This window comes from Scylla paramamosain, unplaced genomic scaffold, assembly GCF_035594125.1.
Source record: "Scylla paramamosain isolate STU-SP2022 unplaced genomic scaffold, ASM3559412v1 Contig88, whole genome shotgun sequence".
In the NCBI taxonomy this organism is placed as follows: Eukaryota; Metazoa; Arthropoda; class Malacostraca; order Decapoda; family Portunidae; genus Scylla; species Scylla paramamosain.
The window spans coordinates 91,766-113,023 of NW_026973753.1; the positions used below are offsets into that span (position 1 = coordinate 91,766).

Here is a 21,258-nt window from a genome sequence, read left to right on the forward strand (position 1 = left end):
AATAAGATATACCATACAGTTCATATTGTATAGAGGCATCCATTAACACAGCTTGAACACTGCCAAAACTTCTTTATTACAAGCGTTTGGACCTGTCAAATCATTACAAGCGTTTGGACCTGTCAAATCATTACAAGCGTTTGGACCTGTCAAATCATTACAAGCGTTTGGACCTGTCAAATCATTACAAGCGTTTGGACCTGTCAAATCATTACAATAAACACATCTCAATGTTTTTTTTTTTAACATAAGTACCCAAGCATCATTAATAAGTAGATCAATATGAAAATTGAGAATGGATGTATGTAGAATTCACCATATGCTAAGTACAATTAAAATCAATCATATAACCAATCAACCACATTGATTTTCACTTATAATAATCATTAGAATTATAACTCACAACGGTAGCTCCAGCCGCATGTGGATTGCCTCCATCAACTTTCCGAACCAGTAGTTGGATTCATAAACTGTAATACATGAAATATTCCCTGAGTAACTATCAATCTTAATAGCCGACCGCACAATCACATTAACACTGTCATCATAAAAGATCATCACTAATACAAACATTTTGTCGATGAACATCACAAATGTTTGACGTGAACACCAGCTGATAAACCACCACACAGTACTATTATAACCAAACATAGCCATACATACCAGCATAATACAATAATCCCAAGTCTTGAATAAATATTACATCCAGTGATCCATCACAACACACTTCAGGTAGGGGCGGACAGCAACTAACCCTGGCTGACCGTTCGTCGCCACCTCACCTCCCCACTGCCACGTCACAAAGACGTGCGGCTTGCGCACCATGTACAGAGCTTAATCCTCGTCTACATAAATACACTGATACACGAACTAATTTAGAAATAAACAAATAAATAGAATAATTTATATTCAAATTATCATCAGACTGATGATACACCAACCAGTCCCTTTAAAACAAATACATTGGATAAAACTGAGTACAGACAAAGCACCGAGAGATTACCTTTAGATCCGGAACAGGGCGAGGAAAATACAGATACGTAAATACAGGAGGAAAGAACGAGCCGGCTGGACTACAAGGGGTCGGCAGAGTTGCTCATAAATTCGTACCTATTCTCAACAAGGCGAGCAGGGATTAGTGCGTGAAAGGAGGCAAGCCCAAATGGTTTCCGCCTGCCTGGAGATTCTAGTTCGTTGCATCTCGCGCGCGCGCGCGTGTGTGTGTGTGTGTGTGTGTGTGTGTGTGTGTGTGAGGGGTGGGAGGGAGTGTGTGGGTGTGTAAAGTGAGGTGTATTCATCGAAACATTTTTTTTTTCAGTCTGCTGTCTTTATTATCCTAAATATTGGAGCGACAGACAATTAATCAATATCGGCCGTCAGTTATCGATCAGACAGCCAATCATTCACTCGGTTCAATAATCCTGGGAATTTATCGGTCCTGTAAAAGTTCATCGTACTCTGTCAAGGTATTATTACTCACTCACTTTTTCACTCACTCACTCAATTCGTCAGTTCATTTATCAATGTCTTGCTTTAATTATGTACTCCTTCTTTCGGCACTTATAATTCCGGAATGTTGTATGGGTAGTCAGTCAGTCAGTCAGTCAGTCAGTCAGTGAGTGAGTGAGTGAGTGAGTGAGTCAGTCAGTCAGTCGATCAATCATTCAATCAATCAATTAATTCATCATCGTCCTGGAAAAGCGAATACTCCTCTACCAAGGTAAGATAAGTACAGGAACGAGTAAGAGAAGGAAGTTCACCTATTCCTGCACCTACCTATCTATTCTTTAACATTACATCCCTTACCATGTGCATTTATCCGAGCGTAAAATATATGTTTAGATAAACCAGATAAAAAAAGCACTGTAAAAAAAAAACATAAAATCTATCTCCTTAGCAATCTATATCTACCAGTCTATAAATCGATGTAATTAATCTATCTATCTATCCATCTACGAAAGCAGACTGCATTTACTAACTAACCTAGCATCTACAAACTCACCATAACCATCTACTCACCTACCTACCTTACACCAAACACCTTACCAACCAACACGCCTATCTGCACCCACCTACCCATCCACATCCACACACACACACCCACACACCCACAACCTCCCAGTAATGCGTTGTTCTCACCTTCCCTTTCTACCATATCTCTTATTACGATGCCTTCCCACACTCCCCTTACCTCCCCTTACCTTCCCCACCTTCCCTCCAGCCTCCGCCTTCCCTTCGCCTCCCGACCCTCTCTTCAGGTCCCGTCAAATCCCATCAGGGTCGTCAGGGCACCAAGGGACCAACTTGGTTCTTTCTCCTTCACGTTTGAGCTTCAGTACATTTTTTTCCTTTCCTTAAGAAGCCGAGACGGAATAAAGGGAACAAAGAAATGGAGGAGGAGGAGGAGGAGGAGGAGGAAGAGGAGAAGGAAGAAGAAGAGGAGGAGGAGGAGGAGGACCACTACCACCACCACTACCACCACCATCAGCAGCAGCAGCAAAAAAAGGAGCAAGAGACAAGAGAATGGCAGGTTTAAAAAAAAAAAAAAAAAAACTACGTGGAAAAATAACAGTGGAAGAAAGAAAATGAGAGATGGAGAGATGGAGATACGGAGGAACAGGACGAGTCATTGAGGAGTACAGGAAATGAACGAGGCAGGGGACTGAAATGGAATAAAACAAGACAGAAAAGTTAGCAAAGAAAATGAAAAGCAAGGCGAGCGAGGGAGAGCAAGGAATGAGTCAACAATCGATCTCAGCTCAGGAATTGCGGGAGGGAGGCGAAGGGACTTAGTAGTGTTAGAGAGAGAGAGAGAGAGAGAGAGAGAGAGAGAGAGAGAGAGAGAGAGAGAGAGAGAGAGAGAGAGAGAGAGAGAGAGAGAGAGAGAGAGAGAGAGAGAGAAAGCAGGACTATACTTGTGTGCTTTTGCTTCTGTATGTACTCGCACTAACTTGAAAAAAAATAAATAAATAATGGAAACAAATAAATAACTTACAAGAGAGAAAGAGAGAGAGAGAGAGAGAGTGGAGAGAGAGAACAGTAAACATATACGAACCAAGCAAAAACAAGTAAAATGAGGCGGGCAGGTGTACAATACTCAGTAATCAAGGTGTGGATTGTGGCAACCAGGTAAGACGACCCACTCACAACACGTGGACTACTGAATTACAAAGTGGAGGCATTCCAGACCAGGTGTGTAGGAGACTGAGGTGATGTGGCAGGTGTGTGTGGAATTCAGGTTTATACAAGAGGTCGTATGTGTTAAAGGTGGATGTGTGTAGGTGTGTGTGTTTGTTGTAGAGTAGCAATGACTGAATGGTGGTAAGCTGTTGTCATCATTAGTAACTTCCATGACTCTTTTGCAGAAGGATGGGTTCATTAAGTCACCGAAACTGTATTGATTGTTGATGTTATTCTAAGGTACTCAAGCAATACAGCTTTTTTTTTTTTTTTGTTTTGTTATCAATTTTCTTATCCTCGTCCTTCTTCATTATGAGAAAGCTCTTTTTATCGTTTATTTTGCTCTACGCTAGTGTCACTAACACAAACTAGATTAAACTTTATTGAATACAAAAGCACGAAGACTAAATAAATCATAATGAATACAAAAAAAAAACTCTCTTTAGTTATCTATTATCCTTTAATTTCTTTCACCATCCCTAAATTGCCATTACCTTACTCAAACCAACCTCCCACTATCTATTCCACTCCAGCTTGACAATATTTCCACGTCTTCACCTACACATCTAGATTACTTATATATTTTTTTTTTTGTGTGTGTGTTTTTTTTTCTTAATAGTAACGTGTAATGACTCAAATATTGTTATTTTTTTCTCTCTTTTTATTTTTCACATCACGCTTTGCTATCATGCATATTCGTAAGGATAACTGGTTCCTGGTGTTCTTGCAGGTAGTGTTTGGAACCACGGGAAGTGTTTGGCAGGATAACTCGTCCCTGCACTCCTCTCTTCAGCTCAGTTTCGTTAAAGACACACCTGATGGTCGTGAGGGGGAGCATGGAGAGAGACCATGGCAAGGAGGGATGTCAGTGAGATTTACGTCTATTTTCACTTCCATTCCCTATATGACTCTCTCTCTCTCTCTCTCTCTCTCTCTCTCTCTCTCTCTCTCTCTCTCTCTCTCTCTCTCTCTCTCTCTCTCTCTCTCTCTGTCTCTCTCTCTCTCAACTATTTTTTCGGTACAAGGGGAGTGTGATGGCCCGTCAATATCCTTCAACATGCACACAGCACCGCCTTGTCTCCCGAGGACGTGGTCAGTTATTCACCCAATACCACGGAACTATTGCCACTGCATCGCCAGGGTTACACCTCTATTACCTCTCACTTATACGGCGTTGATTGACCGATCACCCCTGCAAGTGAGGATGGAGAGCTGCTTCAGTCAGTTGGCAAGTGTCCACACAAGCCAGCCTGAGAGGGTTTCAGACCAAGGCAGTCTATCAGTCAACACACGGCCGCCACGCTATTCCGAGCCACTCAAGCTACTGCCAGGTACGGAAAGTGGTTTTAAAATGCCTCGCCAAAAGTAAACTCTCCATTCTGGTTTCCAGGGGAGTGTTATCATTGAAGTTCTGGAGTAAAGGTAATCGATTCACTTCCATTAGGCGTGTCTGGCGGGAGTCTGATCTTTAGTACCACGCCTGATGCTGAGGTGAAGACTTCGTAAAATGTTGGTTCTATCTTTATGGCGGAAGTGAAATGCTTTATATTCTCCTATTTTTCATCGTCATCGGAGAAAATTTACTTTTATTCATTCCTTCGTCAGGCATGCTTGCACCAAGAGTACACGAGTAGCACAACTGAGGAGGAATTCCTGCGCCAACAAAATATTTGTCTCGCGTGTGTGAACAACTTGTACTCTGCCCGTGTCAGGGGAAAGAAAAGTACCTGTCGTAACACACCGATTGTTTGGGCTACGAGAAAAAAAAACTTCAGGACTTTTGCCATTTTTCTACTCCTGTACTTACTTTACTTGCCTTTCTTGTTCCTTCCAGTGTTTACAAAGTTAATAAAAGAAAAACAATATCACAGTATATCACATTACAAAGCGGACTTTAAGATGTTACGCTCATTTTATATTATAACTACTCTGATACAAAGAATTTTACTTTTTTTACAGACAAATTTCGCAAGATCATTCCTCTCTTAAATTTCTTTATCTTATTTCTTTTCCTTTGGTCACATTTGTTTCTTTTGTAGCTCTGACTTTCCTCTCTTCGGCGCGGGTGAAGTGAGTACCCGATGAACAGGTCATCTGTCTTCAGACCTTAACAAAAAGCCAGTGGAGAGAGAGGCCATTCGTCTTTCCTGAGGCAAGTCAGGGTTTCCTTGGATAATGATTTGCTGTGCCTGTGCCGTAATCAAGTAAGAAACGCCGCTAAATATTAAGGCGAAAAATGACCACAGAGGTAAAGACAGCTACATGCAGCAGCTTGAGGTAGAGACAGGAGGGACGGCAAGAAAAGGAACACGGAGGGAGGAAGACAGAGAGAGAATGAAGGTAAGGAGAGGGCAGGCCATGACAAGTTAGGGGAAGGGGAAGAAAATAACAAACATCTAAGAGAGTATGGAAAGTTACTGTGGTGGAAAAAAAGAGAGGTAATGACAAATTAAGGCAAGCAGGTAAAGGAACGAAGAAATAGAGGGTATGGAACATTACTTACGTAAGAAAAGGGAAGTTTGATATTAGGGAAAAAGGACGAAAAGGAGAGAAGATACTAGGGTCTGCAAAACATTCCCTGGAAGATAGAAGAGGACAAAGGGGGACAAAAGGAGGAAGGTGCAATGGGTAGGACTAGTGGAGGTCATAAATAGCCAGGGAAAAGGACGAAGGGAGATGCAAGAGGGTACAAAAAAAAATACTTGGGTAGAAAGAGAGGAAAGTATAATAAGCCAGGGAAAGGGGAACGCGGGGACGAGGATGCAGTGAGTAGGGATTTGAGAGAGTCTGAAAAGTAAGGAAAGGGACAAAGGGAATAAGATGAGAGGGGTACGAAAAGTCACTGAAGTAGGAGGAGGAGGGAGAGAAGGAGAACAAGGAGGGGAAGGAGAGGCCCGGCAGACCTTCCACCCACCAAATTACTCGCTTACGTGGGATGATGCGAAAATATTTGCGCGGAAATGCAGTTTCTGGAGGCACGCCCACGGCTCATCAAGGTTAGGCAAACACAAATTCCTCCCTAATGAAGTATTTTAGCGGGGGTCTCTGCCTGCGTAAGTCACTTTCCTCGATATGGATATTTTCTGCCGAGAAGTGCACCACATTATTTTTTTTTTCCTGTTTTTATATTTCTTTTCTCACACGAATTATTTTAGTCAACTTCGTTCTTTTTATCATATGGACTGGTGAGAAAGAAGTTGATAGGTGTCCTCTCTCTCTCTCTCTCTCTCTCTCTCTCTCTCTCTCTCTCTCTCTCTCTCTCTCTCTCTTACCCTCCTATTTTCACCTACAGTCGTTCCTGTTATTTGTTTCAATTTCACTTCACATAATTCAAGTAGCAATAACTTTCATTCGTTTTTTTTCATTTCCTGTCGTTGTTATTATCGTTGTTGTTGTCGTCGTCGTTGTTGTTGTTCATTCGGAGGCAATTAACGCAAGGATTTAATCGCATTACGCAGTTTGATTTATGCTCGTAATTGTTTAACAAACGATAAATTTCAACAGTAAATACGAATTCACAAATACTGGATTCTTTGCTGCCACGGAAAAACAGAGTGGCAGAATGAACTGTGTGTGTGTGTGTGTGTGTGTGTGTGTGTGTGTGTGTGTGTGTGTGTGTGTGCTAAGTGACATGTCGAGGGCTAAGGCTAATAAACTTTGGAGCTCGAGCCCGCCCTTTGCAAGCAACAGCCGCATGATGTGACACAAGACGGGTCGCGGAGGGAGGCGGGGGCATGGACTGCGTGAGGCGGAGCTGGACAGGACAGGAGGGAAACAGGCTGGAAATGAAAAGTCGTTGAGGAAAGGGATGCGGAGAGTAAGGTTCTTTTGGTATGGGGTTGTTTATGAAGGGGTGAGTGTAGGGACGGAGTAAATAAAGTGAGATATGACAAGGATAGATAGATGGATGGATGTGTTAGATGGAATGGAAGCAGAAAGAAGTAAGGATAAGTGTTAAGTATGGAGTTGTGGAGTGTGTCAATGAAGGGAAGGTAGATCTGGATGGTGTTAAGTTGGATCGATTGCTACTAAATTGATACGACCTTTGCCTCACGCATCACGCACACAAACATTAAAACAATAAAGGATGCAAATTCACGGTGTTTTTGATGCAAATGTGCCTCAAAACACAGTATCATTGCCCTGTTTGTCGCTGACGGGCGCCCATTAGCCCAGTGAATCATTCTATAATGGCATTACTCATATCAAATTCAGTCCACGCATGACAATATATGACGGACGATGTGTGTGTGTGTGTGTGTGTGTGTGTGTGTGTGTGTGTGTGTGTGTGTGTTTCGCCTCAGCACTTGGTTCTTACTTATTTTTTTTTTTTATTACTTATTCATTATTAGTTGATTTATTGTTACTAATTTATTGATAACTGGAAACAAACAAACATCTGACTCTGCGTACCCTGATGTTTAGCCAACATTAAGTCAGGTCACTTAAGGAATCCAGATGTCCTGAGTTTGGGCTGCCACACCCAGCTAAGCATGGCCCCTATCGTTACCCTCACCCCAAACGTTCCGCGCACTTTGATCAATATAAAATTAAATATAACAATGCCTAACATATCCATTCTTTTCACGCCAAATGTGTGTATTATATCTTTTCTTTCTTGTTTCTTGAGTTGAATGACCCCCTTTTTTTTATATTTAACACCATTACAGGGACCTTAAGAAACCTACGTAATGTATTAGAGAAAAAAAATGAGACAATACATTCGTAATCAGCCCAGTGATTCCTTCAAGAAGCGAGTTCTGCGCGTTTACCTGCAGCACTGTATAGCTGGTGAGCCAACTTCCAGCGCGGCCATTGTAAATCATAGACATAAATTTTCGATCAATTTACGTTTAACGGATAAATTCCTCATTTTTTTAAAGTTAAGTCTCACGTGATTCTTCCGTATGTTCTCAATCCGGCTGGTGTAATTTTCGGCCATTACTTTAACATTTAGCACCCGGTAGGATTATATGTACGAAAAACTTGCATGTTGCGTTCGTGGAAGAGGAAACGGTGAGCCATCCTATCTTATTGTGGTCTGGCCGTCCCTCCTGCAGGGGGGAGAGAGTCAGTGGCCAGGCACGCGACGAGAACGAGAGAGAGAGAGAGAGAGAGAGAGAGAGAGAGAGAGAGAGAGAGAGAGAGAGAGAGAGAGAGAGAGAGAGAGAGAGAGAGAGAGAGAGAGAGAGAGAGTATCATGAGGAAGAAGAACCACTAGACCACAGAAGCCTTGCTGCACGTGGGCCAATGAACATATTCACAATAAACACTATCATTACTTCTGGTCAGGACAAATGGAGCGGCAAGAACGTAATGAACTGTGTTGGCTGTGCATGGAGGCAACCACTGGCGATGGAACGTACCACACACACACACACACACACACACACACACACACACACACACACACAACAATGGCTTTATTTAGACCAGTGTGTGTGTGTGTGTGTGTGTGTGTGTGTGTGTGTGTGTGTGTGTGTGTGTGTGTGTGTGCGCGCTCACCCGCGTAGTTATGATCTCCGGAATACGAAGAAAAAAGGCAACTAACCGCGTGTTGTTTTTCGAGTCAAAATGTTTGTGTTCAGATGCAATAAGACGCGTCCCTTGTAATAGCGGTTTGGTTTCGTTGTTGGTGTTATTGTTGTTGTTGTCGTCGTCGTGGCATTAAGACGAGACCACCTCCATCCTCCATCCCCTCTCTCTCTCTCTCTCTCTGTCTCTCTCTCTCTCTCTCTCTCTCTCTCTCTCTCTCTCTCTCTCTCTCTCTCTCTCTCTCTCTGATTGCCGTGTCCATTCAAGTCAATTACATAGTCAGTTCACTCTAATCAGAAGCTTAGGATATTGAAAGTGATGGTTTTTAGTTGGTTTACTTTATTAATAAGAAAAAATGGCAGCATATTTGTCTTCCACTACAGTACAATCATATAAAAAATTACTAATGGTATAGATTGTATAAATGTTAGTTTTTTTTTTTTTTTTTTAGTAGCAGCACATGTATATACACAAGGCAACTTGTTTATAAGTGGCTAAAGTTGCCTTTTTTTCACATTTCTTTTGTCATCATTATTTTTGTGGGTTGCACTCACACACTTGATCCTCAATGTGTTCAATTCATAGATTTCATAAGTTACTATTTGTAACTTATGAAATCTATGAAGATTTTTTTTTTATCTTTCATAATTTTTTCATTTTTTTCTGATTTTCTGATTTCATTTCAATTTAGTTTTTGAGTGGAGTATCTCTCAGTTGTCTCTTCGTTAAAAGATGCTGTTTTTGAGTGGAGTATCTCTCAGTTGTCTCTTCGTTAAAAGATGCAGTTTTGCATTTTTTTTTAAAGATTTTTTGCTTTTTTTTTTGTCATTTTCAGGATTTTACGCACAATGTTTTTTTTTCATTACGTTGTGTTTTTTTTCTACCTTTTTGTCATCATTTATTATCCGTTATAATTATTTTCTGGGTTTTGACTTTATTTTGTTATTTATATTTCGTTATTTTATTTTATTTTGATTTTTTTTTGCCATTTTAATTTTTATTATTTTCTGCTTTTTGCTTTTTCTCATTTTTTTGTCATTTCCTGGCTTTTTTTTTACTTTTTCTTTATGCTTCTTCATTCACTAAGATTTTTTATTTATTACTATTTTCTTTTAATATTTTTTCTGACTTTTTTACCATTTTTTGGCTTTATTTCTTTTTGTCATTATTTTCTAGCTGTTATACTTTTCTTTGTCACTATTTTCTAGATTTTTAATTATTTGTTATAGAAATTTTCATTTTTTTTATTTTATTGATATTGATTATTTTAATGTTTTGTAGTTGTTTTATGTTTTTTGTTACTATTTTTCTTATATTTTCTCTTTTTTGTAATTCCTTTTTCCTTTTTTTTTCTTTTTTTCACAATTTTCTGGCTCTTTACTTTTTTATTATTTTTTTTTCTTATACTTACAATTTGCTTTCTTTTACTATTTTATTTTCATTATTTTAATCTTTTGTAATTCTTTTATGTTTTTTTTTCTTACTCTTCTGCTTATCTTTCTTATTTTATTGTAATTATTTTTTTTTTTTTACTTTTCTCATGTTTGTTATTATTTTGTCTTCACTTTCTCATTATTTTGTGGAATATTTTTTACATTTTTTGTCATTATTTTCTTCCATTTTCACTCTTATCACTTTTGTCACTTTTTGTCCCTTTCGTCATTTTTTTTTATTTTTGTCATATTTTTTACTTTATCAATATTTTATGCTTTTTTACTTTTTTGTCATTTTCTGCCTTTTTATTTTTAGTCATTCTGTTCTGGGTTTTTAGTTTTTGTAATTATTTTCACTTTTTTACTTTTTTGTCATTATCTTGTGAGTTTTTTCTATTTTTGTCGCTATTTTTCACTTTTTGTCGCTATTTTGTTTAGTTTCCTTTCTTGTCAATATTTTTTTTTTTTTTTTACTTTTTTGTCATTATTTATCTTTTTTTTCATTTTTGTCATTTATTTTTTTGTTCTAATTATTTTCTGGATTTCCACTTTTGTCATTTTTTTATTGATGTTTTGTCATTATTTTTTTGGTTTATTTTACTTTTTTGCTATTATTTTCATTTTTTGTCATTATTATTATTTTTTACTTTTTTCATTATTATTTTCTTATTATTTTCTTTTTTTACTATTTTCATTTTTTTTTCTTTATTATTATTTTTTTATTATTTTCTTTTTTTACTTTTCTTCATTATTTTTTTATTATTTTCTCTTACTTTTTCATTATTATTTTTTTTACTTTTTTCATTATTATTATTTTTTTACTTTTCATTATTATTTTTTTAACCTTTTTTCATTATTATAATTTTTTTTATACTTTTTTCATTATTATTTTTACTTTTTTTCATTTTTTTTTGTTTTCTGTTATTTTTTTTACTTTTTGCTTTATTATTTTTTTAACTTTTCATCATTATTTTAGAGTTTTTAATTATCCTTACTATTTTTTTTCATTATTTTCAGCTTTTTTTTTTATTTTAGTCAATGGTTTCTTGTCATCATTTTCTGCTTTTATTTTTTTTTCACTACTTTCTGGCTTTTTTCAAAATTGTTTTCTCATTATTTTCTGACTTATTTTTTTTATCATTATTTTATGTTTTTTTTTTACTTTGATGTCTTTCTTTCTTTCTTTTTTATATTTTTTTCTCACTATTTTTTCATTATTTTTCTTTTTATTACTTTTGTTATTTTCTGGATTTTTTTTACTTATCTTCCTTTTCCTCATTATTATTATTTTTTTTGCTTTTTCGGTATTATTTTCTGTTTCTGGTCACCATTTTTTGGCTTTTTTATATTTTTAATTACTTGCCATAATATTCTGCCTTCTTTACTTCAACACTATTTCCATAATTTTGTAAATTTTTTTTTATTTTTGGTAATTTTTGTTTCATTTTTTTCACATTTTTTTTTATTTTGTCATTATTTTTTTTTACTTTTCCCATTATGATTTTTTTTTTCTTTTTCTCATCATTTTGTGGCTTCCTCTCAGAATCTAGTTTTTCGGTGGTGAGTCACGTGATTACATCATTAAAAGATACTATTTTTCTTCCTTTTTATTCAATGTTTTCCGTTTTCCAAACGCAGTCTTCTTTCTCAGTGGACTAATAATTAAGTCAGACTTCTTAAGTTACGGTACAGTATTTTGTTTGTTTTTTAATCTTTTTTATCATTATTTTTCCTTACTTCTTGTTTTCTTAGTGGAGAGTCACTTAATTAATTTGTTTCCTCGTTAAGATTTTTTTTTCTATTTTCCTTGTTTTTATTTGTGCCATTGTTCTCTTGTTTCCTCTCACTGTTAATAGCCGTATTTCACCAGTTTTCCTCCCACTATCAATGGCTGTTTCACCAATACTGGATAGAATTTTTCTTTTCTTTGTTTTTTGTCGTTGTTTTGGTTTTCACAATCTTGATCCTCAGCAAGTTAACACTCAAATCGTAGCATTCTAAAATAACTTGTATAAAGATTTCTTTGGTGGATTTTTATTTTTTTTATATTTTGTCATCGTTTTCTGATTTGCTCTCACTCAAAATATTTAGGCATCTTATTTAATGAAGATACTTTAATTACTTTTTTTTTTCTATTAATTTCTGGTTTCAACGGCGGATTGACAGTCGATTAATATACTTCATAGGTTATGAGGGCAAAGACTTTCTTGTTACTTTTTTTTTACTTTATCTTTTTTATCTTTTAATTTCTTTTACGTCATTATTTTTCATTTAGTGTCACGAATGTTCTTGTTCCTCGCTGAAGAATCACTCAGTTGTTTCGTTAATAACAGATAGATTAATATTTCTTTTTTTCTTTGCAAATTTTAAGCGCTTTATTTTTTTGTCATTAATTTCTGGATTTCACTCACCACCTTGTTCCTCAGTGGAATCACTTAGTGTTCTTGCTCCTTAATTAATGGATGAAAAACTTTTCTTTTTGGTCTAATTTCGGGTTTGGATTGACAAGCATGTTCCTCAGTAAAGACTCAGTGCTTAGGCTTCTTAATCCATAGTTAGAAAGCTTACTTTGTTTTTGTACTTTTTTTTTCCCCAATTTTCTCGGTTGCACTGACTAGGATGGTCCTCAGTGCGAGTGACTCAGTGTTTAGCGGCTTGCGACCCGTGATGGAGGCTCTGCGCACTAGTCCGCCCTTTCTTCTGTTTCTGTGAACGCAGCCGAGCCTTAAGGGCAGCCACCTCTCGGGCCCATTTCACTCGCGCGGGGCCTGAGGGTGGCGGCTGTGATTCCAGTACCTTCAAATCCAGATCAGGTTTATAATCAGTAGGTAGGCTGTGTAACATGATTATGCGCATGTTAAGTTAAGTTTATTTTACGTTCGTGCTACCCGTCAGTGGTATGGTTCCAATATTATTTGTTTTATTTCTCTTAATATACTTCTTATTGTATGCTGAACGAGTTTACACCAACTATGTATGTATTTGTCCGTAAATTGTGTATTTGATATTTGATGTGATAAAAATACTGTATAAGTAGACTACAATGGATTTGTTAAAGAGTATAGTTTATGCGGAGTGGCACACGGTTGTTGTGGAGGCCCGCGCGGCCTGATATAGACACTGACAGACAGGAGAGTGAGACAAGTGGAGACGGTTTGCTAGCTACGGGTCTCCCTCGTAGGACTCGGGAATAAGGTCGCCCCTCCTGTTCTATAGACTGTAAGTGTTATAACCTTTACATGATTATTGTTCAGGGTTATCTTCATAGTAGTTACAATTTGCTTCATGTGCTCAACATTATTTCTGTACCACTTGTTATCAATCATGGGTTATTAGTGCCTATGATTGTGTTTATTAAATTATACTAATCATATGATCAGGGAATGAGATATTGACATGTCTGTGGTTTGTAGGGTTATGAAAGTGAGACGTCAGTGGATTACCTATCAATTATCAAAGCACCAGTGACGTATCCGGCTGTTGGGGATTCCACGCCATAGTATTTTCAACACAACTGACGCTGGCAATGTTGTGAGTGTTATGGTTATTGTGTATTTGTGTGATTTTTGTCATGCTATGATTTACAGTGATATGTATGAGGATTTTCTGAGCTTTATAATGATGTGAGTCACACAGGGTATTTATCCATTGTTTGGGAGGTTTATCATATTGTGAACTGCAGAGATATTTTTGTGATTTCTGTACTTATTATACTATGAGGTACATGGGAACTATTCAAGGTCTGATCATGTTATGTAGTGATTATTTTTGTATTTTTAGTGTTTCTACGCTCATATGATTTTACCATGATTTGGTATCGGGCTGATTTATCCTGGGCCCACAGGTTGGAACGCTACAATAAATGTTGCAACACATTGCTCGCCTGTGGATTGCCCTAACGCTACATTCCAACAACACCCACAACCATGCCCAAGACGGAGGACCTTGAGCGCCGACGGAGACTACGAGGGACAGCCCGTGGAAAGCTAACTAGGAAGTGTAACCTACTCTCTGAGCAAGTGAAGCAGGGTAAGCCATCTAGCATTATTGAGGATTATTATGAGGAAGTAAAGGACGCTTTTCGGGAACTCGAGAGACGACACGAGGATGTGATGGACGCATTATGTGAGAGTGATCAAGAGGAGGAGGACTTTAATGGAAAACTTAAGAATGAAGAACAGTATATAGTTCAGGCAGAATTGTTGAAGACAGGTGCTTGTGAGACTTTATTACAGCTATGTAAAAAGGAAAAGGAGACAGCCTTAACAGATAGTGCAACTAAGGTTAAGGTGAAGCCAATAGAACCTCCTAAATTTGAAGGTGACATACGCCAATACCAGACATTTCGCAGCAACTATGATAAAATAATGACTGTCAATTATGGGGAAAATGCCTTTGCCTTAAAACAGTGCTTATCAGGTGAAGCGCTAAGTGTAGTACATGGAGTAGATGATGATTACAAGGAAATGTTCCGTCGTCTTGACCAAAGGTATGCTGATCCAGTTAGATTGACAGATACTGTTATCAACCAACTGCAAGAATTAAAGCCAATTGCTGAAGGCAATACTGGTAAATTTGTAGAAACCGTGGAAGTCATAGAAAAGTGCTGGACTGACATGAGTAAAAATAATTTAGAAGTACAGATGTCCACTGTAATTGTGATAAGCTTAATTGAGAAAATACTTCCACCCCAACAAAAAAGAGAGTGGACTAAGATCTACCAAAATCTGTCAAATAAAGTAAATGCTTTTCCTGAGTTGTTAAAGTATTTGAAGGAAGAAAAGAATGTCCTTGATTATATAGACAAAGATGTTCGTAAGAGGTCACATAATTCCAAGGCTACTGTTCATAGTGTAGAGGTAAAAGAGGATGACAGTCAAATTATGAGAACATTGCAAAAGTTGCAACTTCAACAAGCAGAACATCAGGCTAACATGGAAAGTATAATGCAGAAGTTCACTCAAACACTATCTAGTGGGGGTTCACAGGTTGGACGTCATAGACAAAACTACGGAAACCCCAACTTTTGTTGGTATCACAATTCTGATTCGCACACTATCAGTCGCTGTAACACATTTCATAATTTGGAACCCTCAAACAAGATGGAGGTTTTACGGAAGAACCATGTTTGTTTTCACTGTTTGGCAATGGGACACAGTTCTAAGGATTGTCAGGAAAAACGCAGTTGCTACATGAAGTTAGGAAATGGTAATGTTTGTGGTAAGCCACATCATCCGAGACTTCACTATTTGCTTTATCAAAATGATATTAATATTCACACCAACAAGTCAGATGGTTGTACTTTGCTGATGATTGGTCAAGTTAACTGTAAAGATGACTCATTAGTAACTCTTTTTGATCCCGGCAGTACAAGTAGCTTGGTGACTCATCGCAAAGCACGGGACTTAGGATTATGTGGCACACCATATAACATCACTATGACAACAGTTGGAAATGTAAGTGATACTGTATTCACTAAAATGTATAAAATGCCTCTTGTAGATGAGACAGGTAAACAATATTTAATACAATGTGTAGGAATGGATGAAATCACTTCAGAAGTTAATCCAGTCCCTATGGACATAATTCTTTCTCAGTTAGGAGTTTCTCAGTCAATGCATATTTTCCGTCCTCATGGGAGAGTTGATCTTTTGATTGGTGCTGACAGTTGTGACATCATTCCTACAACTGTTAAAACTGTAGGGAAATTGCAACTCATGAAAGGTCCCTTCGGCTATTGTGTCAGAGGATCGCACCCAGAACTCAAAAATGAATATACAGAGCACTATGTGGCTCAAGTAAACCACATGTCCTTAACATCTAACACTTTTGAAATTCAAGGGGAGATCTGTAGAACTTTTAAGGAGGATATAGATAATTTGTTTGCAATGGATCACCTAGGCACAAATTGTAGACCCAAATGTACCAATTGCATTAACTGTAAAGACTGCAATAGAGAGACGCACATAACTGTAAAGGAAGAAGAAGAAATGAAATTGATTCTCAGTGGACTTGAATATCAGGAGAAAGAGAAGACCTGGACTGTACATTACCCTTGGATTAAAGATCCACATCATTTGCCGAATAATTTTGGGGTAGCACTAATGAAACTTAAAGGTACGGAAAAGCGACTGAAGAAGTTGGGCAGTAGGTCAACAGAAAATTACAAGGTACAAATTGATGACATGTTAAAGAGAGGTGTTGCTAGAAAACTAAATAGGGAGGAGTTAAATTGGTACAAAGGTCCAGTGCACTATTTGTCTCATCATGAGGTGTTGAAACAAAGTTCAGCTTCCACCCCTACTCGCATTGTATTTAATGCTTCTGCCTCATATAATGGTCATGTGCTGAATAATTATTGGGCTAAGGGTCCCAATGTAATGAACAGTCTTTTTGGTCTTTTACTTAGATTCAGAGAAGGTTCCATAGCATTTGTTGGAGATATAGCCAAGATGTTTAATAGCATCAGGTTATCTGAATTTGACAGTCACGTACACAGGTTTCTTTGGCGAGACTTTGAGGATCGGGCCCCAGACCACTATGCCCTCACAGCAGTTCCCTTTGGAGACATTTGTAGTCCGGCTATTGCTATACTTGCTATGAGACAAACAGCTGAGAAATGCAAGGAGGAATTCCCTGAAGCAGCCAACGTAATTGTGCAAGATAGTTACATGGATGATATCATACATAGCATGAATGATACAGAGAAGGCTAGTCAGATCATAAAGGATGTTGAGCTTATTCTGAACCGTGGAAACTTTCACATGAAGGAGTGGATCATAAGTGGGAAGACCCAAGTTGGAAATGATGTGGACTTGTCAGGTATACCAGGAGAAAAGGTTCTGGGATTAGTATGGAACCCTGTAGAAGATGAAATAAGTTTCAAGATGAAAATGAAAAGTACGTGTAAACAGACTTGCAGTGTTGAAGTTAAGAGTAATTCCGATGAACCACAAAATCCACTAACTAAAAGAAAGGCTCTTAGTTACATATCAACAATATTTGATCCCATGGGGTTTGTTACACCAGTGACTTTACGTGGTAAACTGTTGATGAGACAAATCATTGAGTACATTGATGAGAATGGACGGAAATTAGACTGGGATGATCCTTTACCTGAGGAATTTATAGGGAAATGGTACAAATTCTGTCATGATATGCATGAATTGGGAACTATTAAATTGCCTAGATGCATTTGTAATGCTGAATTAGTTGAACCAACCCTGATACTGTTTAATGATGCGAGCACCCTAGCATATTCTGCGTGTGCTTATGCACGTTGGCGTGTTGGGAAAGATAAGTATCAATCAAAGCTACTTGCAGCCAAAAGCAGACTCGCACCAATTAAGACACAGACTATTCCCAGACTGGAGTTGTCCAGTGCAGTTCTTAGTGTTCGCCTCCGCAATACAATAATGAACGAAACTAACATCAGATTTGATCATGTTCACCACTTTACTGACTCTGAGATTGTGCTTTCACAAATAACAAAACACAATATTAAGGCTGGAACTTATGTTGCAAATAGAATTGTAGAAATAAAAGAAAGCTCCTTGAGTAATGAATGGCACTGGATCTCGACTGAAGTAAACATAGCTGACCTAATGACCCGTTCAAGTAAATTTGTTGATATGGGTCCAACGTCATGCTGGCAGTGTGGACCCACTTTCTTAGAATTACCATTTTCTCAATGGCCCATGAAGTCAATCTCTCCAACACCAGAGATAAAGTCCATCATTAACACAGCTGAAGTAAACAACTGGCATATTAATGACTGCAATATGTTTGACATAGACAGATTTAATTCATACCGCAAAATTATAGGAGTCACTGCAAGAGTTTTGAATGCCCTTCATGCGCGTTCTTTCAAGGGAATCCTGGCATCACCAACAGTAGATCAACTTAAACAAGCAGAAATATTATGGATCAAAAGAGCCCAGATTTCTTTAACAGACAACTGGGAAAAAAGGTTCAAGCGGTTAGGTCCATTTTGTAAGGATGGAATAATATATGTAGGATCAAGAATTGCTGCATGGCTGAAGAATAATTACAATAATGAAGCTTTCATTCTACTTCCCACTAAACATAGACTCACAGAGGTGTGCATTAAGGATATTCATGATAAAGACCATGGAGGGATTGAATCTACTCTATGTAAACTACAGGCTAAATTTTGGATTCCTCAAGCTAGAAAGTTAATCAAATCAGTTAAATCTCGCTGCGTGACATGCAGACGTTTAGAAAAACAAGTGATTGGACAAAGCATGGGACCAGTACCAGAAGAAAGGTTGAAACCTTCACCTCCCTTTTACCATTCTGCTCTTGATCTATTTGGCCCATTAATGATTAAGGATACAGTCAAAGGAAGATGTAAAAAAAAGGTGTATGGTGTTGTAGTAAATTGTCTCAGCACAAGAGCATCATATGTTGACTTAGTAGAAGGGTATGATACTGACAGTCTCATCACTACTCTTCGTAGGTTTACAGCCATCAGAGGCTTCCCTCACTCAATGTATTCCGACCATGGTTCACAACTCAAATTGGCAAGTAAAGAAGTTTGTTTCTTGACTCAAGACCAGGAAAAATTATCACAATTTAGCCGAGAAGGCGGTATGGAGTGGAAATTTACAAAATCTGCTGATGCTCCATGGGAGAATGGGTGCTCAGAAGCTATGGTAAAATTGGTGAAGAGAGTTATGACCAGAGTAATAGGTGACAGTACATTGACATTTGGTGAATTACAATCAGCAATGTTTGAGATTGCAAATATGTTGAACGAGAGACCAATAGGTATGAAAAATGGTTCAGACTGTACTAAGGGATCTTATCTTTGTCCAAATGATCTAATACTAGGGCGTGCAAGTGTACACACACCAGAAGGTGTATTTGACAGCAGTACAAACACAAGGACTCGCCAAAGGTTCATCAATGCAATTGTAAAATCCTTCTGGAAGAAATGGATGATGCATTATTTTTCAACATTAATTGTACAACAAAAATGGCATTGTGAGAAAAGAAATCTCCGAGTGGGAGATATTGTTTTGGTGCAGGATAGTAATAATTTGAAAGGGCATTGGAAACTTGCTGAAGTGTGTCAAGTTTTACCGAGTTCTGATGGTAAGGTTAGAGATGTACAAATTAGATACAAGTTACAAAGCGGAAATAGCATGTATAAGGGTCATCAAGATATAAAGGTTAACAGATCTGTCCACAAACTTGTGTTGATACTTCCGATCGAAGAACAATAATTTTAATTCTTTTTCTTGGGGTGGGGAGTGTAACATGATTATGCGCATGTTAAGTTAAGTTTATTTTACGTTCGTGCTACCCGTCAGTGGTATGGTTCCAATATTATTTGTTTTATTTCTCTTAATATACTTCTTATTGTATGCTGAACGAGTTTACACCAACTATGTATGTATTTGTCCGTAAATTGTGTATTTGATATTTGATGTGATAAAAATACTGTATAAGTAGACTACAATGGATTTGTTAAAGAGTATAGTTTATGCGGAGTGGCACACGGTTGTTGTGGAGGCCCGCGCGGCCTGATATAGACACTGACAGACAGGAGAGTGAGACAAGTGGAGACGGTTTGCTAGCTACGGGTCTCCCTCGTAGGACTCGGGAATAAGGTCGCCCCTCCTGTTCTATAGACTGTAAGTGTTATAACCTTTACATGATTATTGTTCAGGGTTATCTTCATAGTAGTTACAATTTGCTTCATGTGCTCAACATTATTTCTGTACCACTTGTTATCAATCATGGGTTATTAGTGCCTATGATTGTGTTTATTAAATTATACTAATCATATGATCAGGGAATGAGATATTGACATGTCTGTGGTTTGTAGGGTTATGAAAGTGAGACGTCAGTGGATTACCTATCAATTATCAAAGCACCAGTGACGTATCCGGCTGTTGGGGATTCCACGCCATAGTATTTTCAACACAACTGACGCTGGCAATGTTGTGAGTGTTATGGTTATTGTGTATTTGTGTGATTTTTGTCATGCTATGATTTACAGTGATATGTATGAGGATTTTCTGAGCTTTATAATGATGTGAGTCACACAGGGTATTTATCCATTGTTTGGGAGGTTTATCATATTGTGAACTGCAGAGATATTTTTGTGATTTCTGTACTTATTATACTATGAGGTACATGGGAACTATTCAAGGTCTGATCATGTTATGTAGTGATTATTTTTGTATTTTTAGTGTTTCTACGCTCATATGATTTTACCATGATTTGGTATCGGGCTGATTTATCCTGGGCCCACAGGTTGGAACGCTACAATAAATGTTGCAACACATTGCTCGCCTGTGGATTGCCCTAACGCTACAGGCTGTAATGGGTGTCGATCTTACAGCGGACGGATTTCAGATTTATTTTGTTGTAGCGCTTTTTCTTCTCTCCTGACATTTGATTGTTTCTTTTCAGCTGGCGGACATAACGGTAATGGCTACACGAGAACGTCTTCTTTCTTAACTCCAGTTCCTTCTTTACCTTCATTCTCGCCGTCATGTTCTTCACCGGTGTTGGTGGGGAGGCCTTCCACCACCTCCACTTGCTGCTTACATTGGCCATCGCGGTGTTCTTGTGGCGGCAAGTCATTACCTTCTTTTTCAAATGTTGATCCTTCCCTATATTCTTCCGCGTCGTCATTTTTTCCACCGGTGATGTTGTCTTCACATTGCCAAGCGACACACTCTCTCTCTTCTTTCTTAAAAGCATTGCTTTCCGTATCTTCTCTCTCCTTGTACTGTTCTTCACGATGACTTTGGTTAAAGACAAAAGTTTGGTTATAGAGGGAAGGTTAACTTTCTCAATAACGTCTTGTTTCTCAGCTTCCTTCTCAAAATTTTGTCCCTCTTTAATTTCCTTATCTGCATTGTCTTTCTCAGGAGAGGTACTTTTCACATCTTCAACAACCACTTCCTTCTTTCCAGTGTCATGCGCATCATAGTCTTCCGAAACACTAGTCTCCTTTCCTTCAAGAGTATTAGCTTCCTCGCCTTCATGATATTCATCGTCTTTTTCCTGAACTAGCTGCATTTCACTAATTTTTGCTGGTTTCATTTCCTTCTCGGTAACTTTTTGTTTCTCA

The 21,258-nt window shown here is 37.8% G+C and overlaps 1 protein-coding gene and 1 long non-coding RNA gene across 6 annotated transcripts in view; one reads left to right on the top strand and one right to left on the bottom strand.

The window, feature by feature from the left end:
• The window catches only part of LOC135098860 (uncharacterized), a 128,934-nt gene that overhangs the window by 66,383 nt on the left and 41,293 nt on the right, over nt 1-21,258 (bottom strand). The window lies entirely within an intron of this gene.
• LOC135098863 (uncharacterized) lies at nt 12,976-20,462 on the top strand. Of its 3 annotated transcripts, none has more exons than XR_010267456.1 (3): nt 12,976-13,679; nt 13,993-19,807; nt 20,002-20,462. XR_010267456.1 is itself a non-coding variant. In XM_064001260.1 (3 exons), the coding sequence occupies exon 3, from the start codon at nt 14,075-14,077 to the stop codon at nt 19,394-19,396; it is 5,322 nt and encodes a 1,773-aa protein (XP_063857330.1). In that variant the 5' UTR covers nt 12,976-13,367; nt 13,562-13,679; nt 13,993-14,074; the 3' UTR covers nt 19,397-20,462. The 3 variants fall into 3 exon arrangements, 2 of the variants coding, with proteins under 2 accessions (XP_063857330.1, XP_063857329.1); XM_064001260.1 differs by having other exon boundaries at nt 12,976-13,367; nt 13,562-13,679; nt 13,993-20,462; XM_064001259.1 differs by having other exon boundaries at nt 13,993-20,462.

Excerpts from the sequence above, each read along its gene's own strand:
- LOC135098863 (XM_064001259.1), top strand. The coding sequence starts at position 14,075 with ATGCCCAAGACGGAGGACCTTGAGCGCCGACGGAGACTACGAGGGACA.